The sequence below is a fragment of the Pelecanus crispus genome, chromosome Z (assembly GCF_030463565.1).
Source record: "Pelecanus crispus isolate bPelCri1 chromosome Z, bPelCri1.pri, whole genome shotgun sequence".
Classification (NCBI taxonomy): Eukaryota; Metazoa; Chordata; class Aves; order Pelecaniformes; family Pelecanidae; genus Pelecanus; species Pelecanus crispus.
Genome location: NC_134676.1, coordinates 44,253,034 through 44,265,368, shown reverse-complemented (window position 1 = coordinate 44,265,368; position 12,335 = coordinate 44,253,034). Strand labels below are relative to the sequence as shown.

The 12,335-nt window shown below is 43.7% G+C and overlaps 1 protein-coding gene across 4 annotated transcripts in view; it reads left to right on the top strand.

Moving 5' to 3' along the window:
* Positions 1-3,224: 3,224 nt before the first annotated feature.
* Positions 3,225-12,335, top strand: part of UBQLN1 (ubiquilin 1) — a 28,074-nt gene continuing 18,963 nt past the window's right edge. For 3 of the 4 annotated variants that reach the window (XM_075726205.1, XM_075726206.1, XM_075726207.1), the window contains exon 1: positions 3,234-3,398. In XM_075726205.1, coding sequence (XP_075582320.1) covers positions 3,240-3,398 — 159 coding nt within the window. In that variant the 5' untranslated portion in view covers positions 3,234-3,239. Of the gene's footprint in view, positions 3,399-12,335 lie in introns of all 4 variants that reach the window. The other variant, XM_075726208.1, reaches the window with a different exon arrangement.

The following is a 12,335-nucleotide window of genomic DNA, read 5'->3' as shown; positions in this document are numbered from 1 at the left end:
TTAGTATCAGCTGAACCAATTTACACAGAGTTCCTGAGAGATTATACCAACAGCAGACCAAGCCAGCGAATCATCTTTGGCCTGTTCAGGATGCTGGTTGGGAAAATCCCTTGGGAGGCAGTCCTGAAGGGCAAAGGGGTCCAGGAAGGCTGGGCCTTCTTCAAGAAGGAAGTCTTAAGGGCGCAGGAGCGGGCTGTCCCCATGTGCCATAAGACCAACTGGCAGGGAAGACGACCAGCCTGGCTGAATAGGGAGCTTTTGCTGGGACTAAGGGAAAAAAGGAATGTCTACCGCCTTTGGAAGAAGGGGCAGGCAACTCAGGAAGAGTACAGGGATCTTGTTAGGTCACGCAGGGAGGAAATTAGAAAAGCAAAACCCCAGCTAGAACTCAGTCTGGCCACTGTTGTAAGAGATAATAAAAAAATGTTTTTATAAGTACATCAGCAAAAAAAAGAGAGCCAAGGAGAATCTTCATCCTTTGCTGGATGTGGGGGGGAACATTGTCACCAAGGATGAGGAAAAGGCTGAGGTACTTAATGCCTTCTTTGCCTCTGTCTTTAATAGCCAGACCGGTCATCCCCAGGGTACTCAGCCCCCTGAGCTGGAAGACAGGGACGGGGAGCAGAATGGAGCCCTCATAGTCCAGGAGGAAGCAGTTAATGACCTGCTATGCCACCTGGATGCTCCCAAGTCTATGGGGCCAGATGGGATCCACCCGAGAGTACTGAGGGAGCTGGCAGAGGAGCGTCCCAAGCCACCTTCCATCATCTATCAGCAGTGCTGGTTAACAGGGGAGGTCCCTGATGACTGGAGGCTTGCCAGTGTGATGCCCATCTACAAGAAGGGCAGGAAGGAGGATCTGGGGAACTACAGGCCTGTCAGCCTGACCTCGGTGCCAGAAAGATTATAGAGCGTTTCATCTTGAGTGCGCTCAACAGGCATGTAGAGGCCAACCAGGGGATCAGGCCCAGCCAGCATGGGTTCATGAAAGGCAGGTCCTGCTTGACCAACCTAATCTCCTTTTATGACCTGGTGACCCGCCTGGTGGATGAAGGAAAGGCTGTGAATGTCATCTACCTGGACTTCAGCAAAGCCTTTGACACCGCCTCCCATAGCATTCTCCTTAGGAAGCTCATGGCTTATGGCTTGGATGGGCGTAGTCTTCACTGGGTAAAAAACTGGTTGGGTAGCCGAGCCCAGAGAGTTGTGCTGAACGGAGTTAAGTCCAGTGGGCGGCCGGTCACGAGCGGTGTTCCCCAGGGCTCTGATTTGGGGCCAGTCTTCTTTAACATCTTTATCAATGATCTGGATGAGGGGATTGAGTGCACCCTCAGTAAGTTTGCAGATGACACCAAACTGGGTGGGAGTGTTGATCTGCTGGAGGGTAGGATGGCCCTGCAGAGGGACCTGGACAGGCTGGACCGATGGGCTGAGGCCAGCTGTATGAGGTTTAACAAGGCCAAGTGCCGGGTCCTGCACTTGGGTCACAACAACCCCATGCAACGCTACAGGCTTGGGGAAGCGTGGCTGGAAAGCTGCCTGGCTGAAAAGGACCTGGGGGTGTTGGTAGACAGCCGGCTGAACATGAGCCAGCAGTGTGCCCAGGTGGCCAAGAAGGCCAACAGCATCCTGGCTTGTATCAGGAATAGTGTGGCCAGCAGGAGCAGGGAGGTGATTGTCCCCCTGTACTCAGCGCTGGTGAGGCTGCACCTGGAATACTGTGTCCAGTTTTGGGCCCCTCAATACAAGAAAGACACTGAGGTGCTGGAGTGTGTCCAGAGAAGGACAATGAAGCTGGTGAAGGGTCTGGAGCACAGATCTTATGAGGAGCAGCTGAGGGAACTGGGATTGTTTAGTCTGGAGAAGAGGAGGCTGAGGGGAGACCTTATTGCTCTCTACAACTACCTGAGAGGAGGTTGTAGCAAGGTGGGTGTTGGTCTCTTCTCCCAAGTAGCTAGTGATAGGATGAGAGGAAATGGGCTCAAGCTGCGCCAGGGGAGATTTAGATTGGATATTAGGAAAAAATTCTTCATGGAAAGGGTAGTCAAGCATTGGAACAGGCTGCCCAGAGAGGTGGTGGAGTCACCATCCCTGGAGGTGTTCAAAAAACAGGTAGACATGACACTTTGGGACATGGTTTAATGGGCATGGTGGTGTTGGGTTGATGGTTGGACTGATGATCTTAGAGGTCCTTTCCAATCTTAATGATTCCTAGTTTTTACTTTCATTATAAATAATGCAGCCACCAAGCCAGGAAACATGAAATTGCTACTCTACCCTTAACTGGTTTAGTGGTGGACTTGGTAACGTTAGGTTAATGGTTGGACTTGGATGATCTTAAAGGTCTTTTCTAACCTAAACGATTCTATGATTCTATGTCAGGCTACTGTGGGAAACACTGATTCGTTTAAGGATAAGGAAGAAAGGGCATTTGACTCTAGAATTCCAAGCCACACATACATTTTACACCACAACTGCAACAGGCATCTTCAATTTCCTATCTGAAGGACAGGATAATCACTCGTATTTTGGGAGCGTGCCTAATTTGGTGATACTAGGTTCAATTAGCGATCACGCGGGTTTTTTGGGTCTAAGTTTGAGGAAAATCTGATTCCCAGTATGCCCACCCTTTAGCTGGTGCTGAGTAAGCAACTTAAGGCAAGAGACGTGACTTATTTCCTCGATGTAGGTGCACGCGCTGTACCGGCTTCAGCTTTCTTGCTTCTTCCAACACAAAAACCTCGCAGGCCCTGAGGGATTAAGAGCTCCTCCAAACCCCAGCTGCCCGCGGGGCAGCCCCGCTCCCTTACCCGACACGTCAAAGCACAGAACTCCCTTGCAGCTGAAAATAAATTTGAAGCTGCCCTGAAAGCTGTTAGAGCAAAGGACGGCGTCGCTTTTAGGTGGCGCGAAGTCCCTGAGGGGAAGGGCGCATGCGCGGGCTCCGCGCCACCGCCGCGCTCCTCCAGCGCGCATGCGCGGGCCGCGCCCATTGGGGCGCGGCCCGCGCATGCGCGCTGGAGGAGCGGGGCGGGCGAGCCCACGCCCGGGCAGACAACGCCCCTTTCTAGTAACTTCCCTGATGCGCAACGTCATCATTGCGCGCCGCGGCTGAGCCGGGCCGTTTCCGCCCGCCGTTGCGGGAGCGGTTTTCGCCGTTGCTGCCCGGCGCGGAGGGTTCACCTGGAGCCACTGGGAGCCGTGCGCCCGCAGCCGGCCAGGTCTTTCCTGCCGCCGCCATGTCGGAGAGCTCGGAGGGTCCCGCTGGGGGTCGTAGCCCCACGGACTCCCCCAGCCGGGGTTCTGCCAGCGCCGAGCCGCGGATCATCAAAGTCACGGTGAAGACTCCCAAAGAGAAGGAGGAGTTCGCCGTGTCCGAAACGAGCAGCATCCGGCAGGTGAGGGGCAGCGGGGCTGGCTGAAAGGCCGGGCGGGCAGCGGGGGGCTTGGCGGGAGTGGCCAAGCCAGGGTTAGGGCCGGGGGCCGGCTGGAGCGCGGCCCGGGAGAAGAGCCCAGGCCCGCGGTTCCCGCCTCCAGCGCTCCAGGGCGAGGGCCCTTCCCGGTGACAAAGCAGCTCCTGCTCGCCCGGGCTGCTCTGGGCGCTGTTGGGCGAGTACCAGGGCCGATCCCGGCCCAGGAGAGGACTGCTGCCATCTGAGGCTAGCGGGGGTAGTGAAGAAACCTCCTGCTTCATCTCCTCCTCCCCAGCTTCTCTCCTCCCTGCTGCAATGCTGAAAGCCGGCCCGGGAGGTGGATATAGCTGGTTTTCTACCTGAGTTGTCCTGTCGAGCTGACTCAGTTTGCAAGTAGAAGGCTGGCTAGCTAATTAGCGTGACTATAGAAAATGGATGCAATAACCTGCATCGCAGCGCTGTACTGCCGCTGGTTTTCTTGGTCTAAAACTGTCTTTAAAAACAGCGAGTAAGTTATGCAAAGATGTCTTCTATTTAGGGAAGTCACGTCTTTAGACTGCGTTTGTAGAATCTGCAGTACAAATAAACCGCACCTTCTCCTGTACTTAAATGTGCTGGTTGTTGATATGGTACTTAGCATGGTGGTACTGTCAGATAACCCTGAATTAGGGTCTTTTTTACGTTCCTGTGAAAGTCTGTGCCCCATAGTGCCTTTGGCACAACAGAAGCAGTGACGCCTACTGAATCATCAACACTATTTCCTGCAACTCTTCTGTTTTTCTTGGAGGTTTTTCATGCACGTATTGACTGGAACTTCATTTATTTAGATTAGAAAGCCTCAAATCATAGAAAAGGTGTAATCAAAGTGTAAGGCAGAGGCTCTATAAAGCCTGAGTCTCCTGCTTGTGATGGCTGTAGACATTGCTATGCTAAAATACTCCAGAAAATGAAGTTCCCTGAAGGAGATTCAGAGCTTACTTCATTTCCCATAAAATTTCTCTGAATTTCTCACTGAAACGCCTCTGAATGAGGCAACTCAGTTCGACTTCACTTTTTTTTTTTGGTATTGTTGGTAACTGCAAACCTCACCAAAAAAAGAGTACATGTGTGAGAGTACTGCTGGTGTCTAGGTACAGAGCTTGAATTCATTCCTTATGGATGGCCTGAAAGACACTGCATGGTATCAGAGAATACAAAAGATGAAGTAAAGGCTCCCAAGTGTAAAATGTAGTGCCAGCACCTTGGCTAGAATATGAGACTCTTGCTCCACCTAGTTGCTGTGAAGAGACAAAATGCTGATACTTCTTTCAAGTTTTTACCCTTGGGTCTGTTTTAGATTAAGGGGTTTTATGTCAGCATTTGGCTTATAAGTATCCCAGACACAGATTTCATTGAGGTTGTCTCTTCAGCTGCCAGAGGGATGAGACTGCTCTGTTGTCTTCACTGGTCTTTTGGCAGGTGCAGTATTGTATGCTATCAGCTACTCTCTGCAAGCTTGATCTAGACATTTCTCCCAACAGTAACATGACCGTGTTTGCTTTTTAATGTTGTCCACTGCTTTCCCAGCAATCTCAGTCAGAAAGGGGTGCTTTTCACCTCTCTGTTCTCCATAGATTTGTGAGGAGCATCAGTGTAGGTTTTTTTTGAAAGTCTTTGCAGGTTTTTGGATTTTTTTTCTTTTTTTTAAAAGAGAGATTCATATGCTAGATCTAACCTGAGGATTGCATTTGTCCTAAAAAGCAGTGTGCAGTTAGTTTGGGTACTTCAGGAATTATAAACAGATTTACCCAAGATACGAATTTTGTAATCTATTTGACTTTAACAAGGTTGTTTCAAATGTGAATGCCAGTGGGGCTGCCAGGTTTTCAAATAAGCAATTATCTTAAAAAAACCCACAAAACCTGAAAAGGTTATACAACCCAGCAAGAGCATGAATTTTTACTGAAAGCAGCCATGCAAGTTTAGGTAATTAATAGAATACACTGCTTAAAATGTCTTTATTGTCCACAGATGTCTTAAACTCTGAATGTTTTCTCTCTTGGAGCTGCTGGTAACAGATTAGATCTGCAGTTGTATCTTGATTCCTGTGAAGTAACATTGCCCCTGTGGGTTGACCATTTGCTTGGATTCCCAGACAGTGTTGCAGCTGGCATTAAAAAACTCACTGTCCCTTTAGTGTGACTAGTGTTGGCTGTTTCTCTTAACCTGTAAAAATGAGCTGTTGTTAATAACAAGCATCCACAGTAGATGTGATGTTTCTAGAGCCAGCCTTGAAAATAGGTTAATCTCAAATACATAACAGGTTGAACATCTGTTCAAATGCATCTGGGATCAGCAAGTGATTTGTTCTGTTGACATAGGTGGGCCATCAATGCCTGCCGTATTTGCAGGTTGGAAAAAACCAAACAACCCTAAACTAATTCAGCAAAATAAAACCCATTCAGCTGTATATTTCTGTAGCTAATATTATGATTTAGTGAGTTGACTTGTTTAGTTTGCAGTCATTTCAGAATCCAGCCAGAACAAAAATGTAGATTTTTAGGTAAATTTTTTGGGTCATCAGGGCCAAATTTAGGGCTACACAAAGCATATTTTATGTTTCTCCATTAATGTAAATCAGGTTTGCCACCGTCCTAAGTCAAGGAAGATTTTTCCCTATGCTGGAAGACTTCGGCAACACAGGATTTGTTATTGCTGATCTGTGTTGTGCAGCTAGAACAGCAAGTATGCAGGTTGGAATGGAAAATAACCTTCAAGTACAAAGCCACTCTGAGAGGTCAGTTGATTGCAAGTGCCACCCATCTGTCTTTTTTTTTTTTTTCTGTGGAACCTATTTGATTGTGCTGAGCACAGTTTGGCTCAGTATTATGGCAAGGACCAAATATTTGCTTTCTTGACTTGGGTATGGTACTGGTCTTGCTCCATGCAAAGAATTCATGAATAAGTGGTGGGTAAGGATGAATATAAGCCTGCTGACTTCAGCTGACCCTGACGGTGCTGACACTTTAGCTTAGTAAAACTGTTTGTCTTTTGTCTTTTTTGTTTTCTTTTGTTTTTCCTTTGGTTTATTTTCTGAGTTCATGGCAATAGGATCTTTGCAATTCCTTGCTTAGCGGACTTGATTTGACAATGTGTTTTCGTAAAGCCTGTATAAAAAGAGAAAGTGCGCTCATGTTATGGACAACTCACGTCTTAATGTGTTAATGAATGACTTCACTTGTTTGCGTGATGAGGTGTTGGAACCAGTTACACGGAAAAACAGTTTTACTTTCATCATTTAGGTTGTTTACACCATAAGGGAATTCTGGAAGAGTTAAAGCTTGCTGAGACTTCATGGTGTGCTTCTTATAATGCCCAGTGTTGAAATTTGTGGTGTTCAGGACTTTATTCTAACTGGTTCAGAGTTACTGTCCACCAGTGTGTATGCAGAGACTGCAAGATACCAAGTTGTGCATTCTGTGAACATTACAGCTCTGAAACTGAATACATGTCTTGCTGTATATTTTTAACTGGTAAGGCCAACAAAGAGTGGATGTAGCAAACCTGCACTGCTAATTTCAGAAGCTTGCAGTTCTTGCAGAGAATTATTGCCAATCCTGTGATTATCTGAAAATTTGAGAGTAATGTCCATCTGGAAAAGTTGATGAAATTGAGTTTAGTTCCACAGAAAACAGATTTGGTTCTTTTGTGGGTTTTTTCCATTTTTATTTAACTTCAACCTTTTAGTGGAATTTCTCTTCAGTGTTTTCAGTAATAGCATATTTAACAGCTTGTAGTATGTGTTTAAAACTAAGTGAACATACATAATTGTGCTTTCTGTACTACACTAAATTATAGATAAAAAAACTCACCTACTGAATTATATGTATAAATGTATACATTGTGTTGAGACTCTGCTTTTTGTCAAGTGGAGATGTCATAAAGTTGTATTCTCTGATTACCACTTGAGTACAGTTTATGGTTGAAACTTTAAATCCATAAATCCAGGGTTTCAGATTTGTGCCTGGTTTTCATGATCCCAAATTGGCAATGTTCTGCTTATAAAGATCACACAGGTGTAAATGTTAAGGGCTACATTGGGTGATTTGGTAGTGGAGCATCGTTCCTGACTTGTGTATGCTTTTAATAATTTATGTAATGTTTTACTTCCTAAGAACAGTTTAATTTAAATTCTTTTAACTTAATCCAATTCTGTCTCTGTGTTTTTCTGTAGTCCAGGGTTTACTGAAGGGTACAACCAAAAGAGGCTGAAACTATATAATGGAGTCCAGTTTGTTCTTCTTTTCCAGGATTATGATTTAGCTTTCTGTTGGCACCCCAGGCACTTGAGTATATGAGTTGTTTAGCATTAGGTTTTCCATTGTCTGGTGCCTCAGTGCATTGAAACACATCTGTGTGACTCTTTGTGGAGTCTGCCTTGCAATATGCTCTGATTATTCATGTTTGTTAAGCTATTTTTTTTTTTTCCTCATTTTGGAAACTTGATTAAAATTATTTTAGAGCAACGGTAGATGGCTATTTGATAGAATAAAATCCTTTAGAAGGTGTATGACTTTCCTGACAATTAGCTTAATTAGGTGTACCTCAGAAGTACCAGTTATCTAACCATGGTACTTAGCAAGTGTTTTCTGATAAATGACTGGCAGATACAGTAAAATAAGAATACCTATTTAAATGACATCATGAAGTGTCTTGTGTGCAGATACTTTCTGCAGAGTAACAGGTTCATTTTGATAGTTCAATTCTTTTATCCTTTTTAAACTTCATACATGTCAAGTACGGCCTGCCTTCCTCCTGTGACTTCCTGTGGGTTTGTTTTGCTCGCATCCCTCACCCTCAGTCATGGGTCAGGGGTGTCACACAATTTTTAGAGATCGTCCTGTGTACTGTTTAAAATTCCCAACAGCAGAGAAAGCCTGAATAAATGAACAGCTGTGGTAGAGGTGTCACAGTAAGATGTTCTACTTTTTTTTTTTTTTTTTTTTTTAAAGCCCAGTCAACTTCTCAACCTAGTGACTGCAAACCTTGGCTATATAAGGAGGGTCATCTGCCTGGGAGTAAGGTTAGGTCAAAATCTGAAGAATTGGGGACTACATGGTGACAGGAGAAAAATGCTTTTGTTCAGACTTCTTGCTGTTGATGGGGTTAATTGTTCCCTACCACTGACAGGCTACAAAGAGTGTTAGCCATTACGTCTGCGGTCCACTCATGATTATAGTCTGTATTACCTTAAATTTAAAACTTGCTAAAGTCAAACAATTTAAAGATGCTTACCTAGAAGGTCAGATGAGAAGGAGTTCTTCTGTTGGCAGTAACTCCGATCTCAGTGTTTCCTCAGGAAAAATGGATGTCGCCCAAGCTCCTCCCAGTTAAGCTGAAGGATAAAACATCTTATGCTGTCTCGTGGAAAAGAAAGTATAGGGTAGATTCTCAAAAAAGGAGCTCTACTGCAAGAATCCTATTTTACACATAATCCTTTTATGCCCTTTTCCAGTCTCAGTGACTTGCTAGAGAACAGGTTAGTTCTGTAGCAAGTCCAACAGTTTCCACCGGTAGATTGCAAAGTGCTTTTATAGAGAAGGGAAATACTGCTAACCATTTCTCCTAAGTCAAAGCATGGAGGAGTGGAGTGGCTTCCTGAAGGATGCCTGGAAGGGATAGAACTGGCTAGAACATGAGTCCAGATCCCTTTCCACTTAGGTTGCACTGCTGCAGGTTTCTGTTATGGGCTGTTAGCCTTGTAAGCTCATCAATAATCTGAATTTGTTTCTTGACATGAGGTTTTTTTGTGAGTTTGGTTTCGTTGTAGAGATTTGAGGAAATAATTTGGTTGTTAAACTAGCATGGGTCATTGGCGAGGGCATGGGAAGATAGTAACTCCATCAAGTCATGAAAGACAGAATAGGCTTATATAGAGGACCACTTTTGGGTGTGCTTTCTAGCTGTGCTTTATCCGCTGCAGACAGTGGGCTGTGGGCCAAAAGTGCTCTCCTGCTTGAAACCACAAATTTTTGTCCCCCTTCCTGTAGAGTGTCCAAGAATTGTGCAATGAAACCCTGTTTTTGCTGACTCATTTTAATTCATAGTCATAAGATCACCAGGTGTGATTCACCATGAAATGACACCACAGCTATGAGCGGTTGTAATGCTATGAGCGTGTTTGGTTCCTTACTTCTTGGGTCGAGAAGACCTGTAGCTATTAATTCTATTGTGTGAAAGAAAGCTGGAGCTCATCTAAGTTAGCCTTTGTTTAAACTGCTGGGCATAGGTGTAAGAGAGAGTATAGAGTCCAGCTAATAATCTTAACTGTGTGTGTTAATAGGAATGTCAGTTGAAAGTGATCGTGGCTTTGTTTTGAAACAGCAGTGATGAACAAGGTAATGGGATTTGAAAATGTTTCTTTGTAGTGGAACTGTTTGAGGGACTGCTGGGAATGTAAACTGCAGTTCAGCTCTCGAGATACAAACCTTTGCTTCCATGTTATCCACTACTGTGTTCAAAACAGTTTGGTGTGGGAAGAGTCAGCAGCTTTGCTTTTTTATTGTCGTCTAGATAAAGTTGTAGCTTAGTATTTTCCAAGCAGTTGCAGTTTTTAGGAGCCTGTTTTCTCTTACTTTTCAGTGGGAATTGGATGTTAATTCCCTGAGGCCTCTTTCAGGCAATTACTGTAATTTAATTTTTAAATATGTCTTATTAAGCCAAGTTTGAGAGGAATTGGGGGAGTATTTTTAGGTTATTTGTTTTCCTCTTTTTATTCCTTTTTCACAGCACTTTATCATGTGACTGGACAGCAGTGTTACTACAGTTGCTGGTTTTGATGTCATAGAGTAAGTCAGCAAAAGCTTTTGAACCATTATATGGTGATAACATATCAAAGGACAGTTTGCATGTTAAGATTTTTACTTTGCCTGGAATAATTTTTTACCAGGCCCTTCATAGGCCAACTTGTCAGATGTTAATAGGTTAATGTTTAAAGTATGGATCACTGCAAAGTGACAGTGCAAAAGAGTCTCTGTTTTAGTCAGCTGTTCTACTTCATGTGTCTTCAGACATTTGCTTTGTTCAGTGACAGAGTGTTTAACTAGTTGAGGTATGAGTATGCATTTGTTCAGCACTGGGCATCAACATTGTGGTGTCCACCCATTCCTTGCAAAAACCTTCAGAGGCTCTCACGCAGGTGTAGTAGAAGTCCTAACTGGCTTTGTGGAGCCTTTTTTTATGTTAACATGGAACAAAAAAGCCAAGTTTTGTTAGTGGAGTATTGGGCTGAGTTTTTTAAAGTTGTCTGAATATGAGGGTATTTGGCATGGAAACTGAGAGTGTAAACAAGAAGTGCTGGCATGCTGCTGAAAAAATGTGACTGTTCTCAGTGTGAAAAATTACACTCTTTCTGTCCTTAAAAAAAAGGTTCATAGAAACAGTTTAACTTGAGGTACAATGGTGATGTGGGCAAGGTGCTTCAACAAGGCTAGCTTTAGATTTGTTCTAATTCATGTCAAATCTACAAGTTGCTGTGCTTTGAGGAAGCTGTGACCTTGAATTAGTTCAGTCCAGTTAAAAATGCTTTCTCCTTTTCTCCCTAGGGAAACCAAGCCTCTGTGTAGATGTTAGTCTTGTGTTTCAGTCTGATTACCATTGTGTTTCTCTCCACTGATTTGTCTAATAATCATGTCTAAAATTGACATAATTTTGCAGTATTTTTATTGTATTCAGTTACAGTACAGTGAACTAATTTCCCTGAATATGGTAGGTGTTAGGTGTGGTGAAACATTCTTCATTTTTACATCTTCAGGTACTTATCTGTGCTTCAGATATAAATGAACACCTTTGTAATATCACAATGCCTAGTATTATTACAATGAAGTGAAACTTGTATGCAGATCATCTGAAGCCATTGCTTGGAGTGTTACATGTTAGTAAAAAGGAAGAGTCAGTGCAGTAGGAGAATTGGACAGAAATGTTCATAATTTCCAGCCAGTGACACTTTGAACTTCTGCTTTTCGTTTTCCCAGGTGACAAAGTATTTTAACAGTAATTTACTGTGAGTGTTATTTAGGTCAGTTGCACTAAACAATACCAAAGTTTAGTTTCTTACAACTGCCTAAATATGTATTAATGCCCATCATTATATCTCATTTCCTTTATTCCTTTTGCTGTTGATTGCATATGTTTAATTTGAGGCTCTGAAGCAATAAATACTAGATTGATGTTTATGGTTCTGTTAGGGAAAAGATTGAGATAGTTGTCTTCACTGTTTATGCTGGCTTTCATTCCGTGGCACTGTAGCACCTTATCCCCCAAATTATTTGTTGCTAGTAAGAGCGGTGGGGAGTCCTAGCAATTGCCAGTCACTTCTCTTGTCTCTTCTCTGTCTGAATTTAAGGAAACTTCTGGATTTCCTCATTTACTGTGGGGGAATGGTGTTACAGTTCAGTTACCATTAACAGTGAGAGACTGAGAATACTGAAGATAGGTGTTTGCCCGCAGAGGGTGGTAGAGTCTTCTCTTCCACCCTCCTTGACTTTATTTCACGGGGCAAACAGTAGTGACTTGTGCCAAACTCTGACCTAAGGCTAATCATCTTCCAGTATTGGCAGAGATCAAGTAATGCTGAAGACTTATTCATCTTTTGATTTTTAGTTCTTTTTTTTTTCCCCTGAAGCAATAGATTGGATGTGGACAATAAAAAAAAAAACCAAAAACCCCAAAACCCCACACATATTGAAAATGTTCTGGGGATTCTGTTTTACAAATGTGTAGATGATTCTCTTCCCTCTGCCTCAGCAAAAATATACAGTGTGCAGACCTAATCTGTTATTGATGGTATCTTTGACTGTTAACACTAATCAGACTAATTTGTAAAATATCTTGCATGGTAACCGAGGTTTTATGTGGTAGTCTTCTGTGAATGAAGTGTCAGAG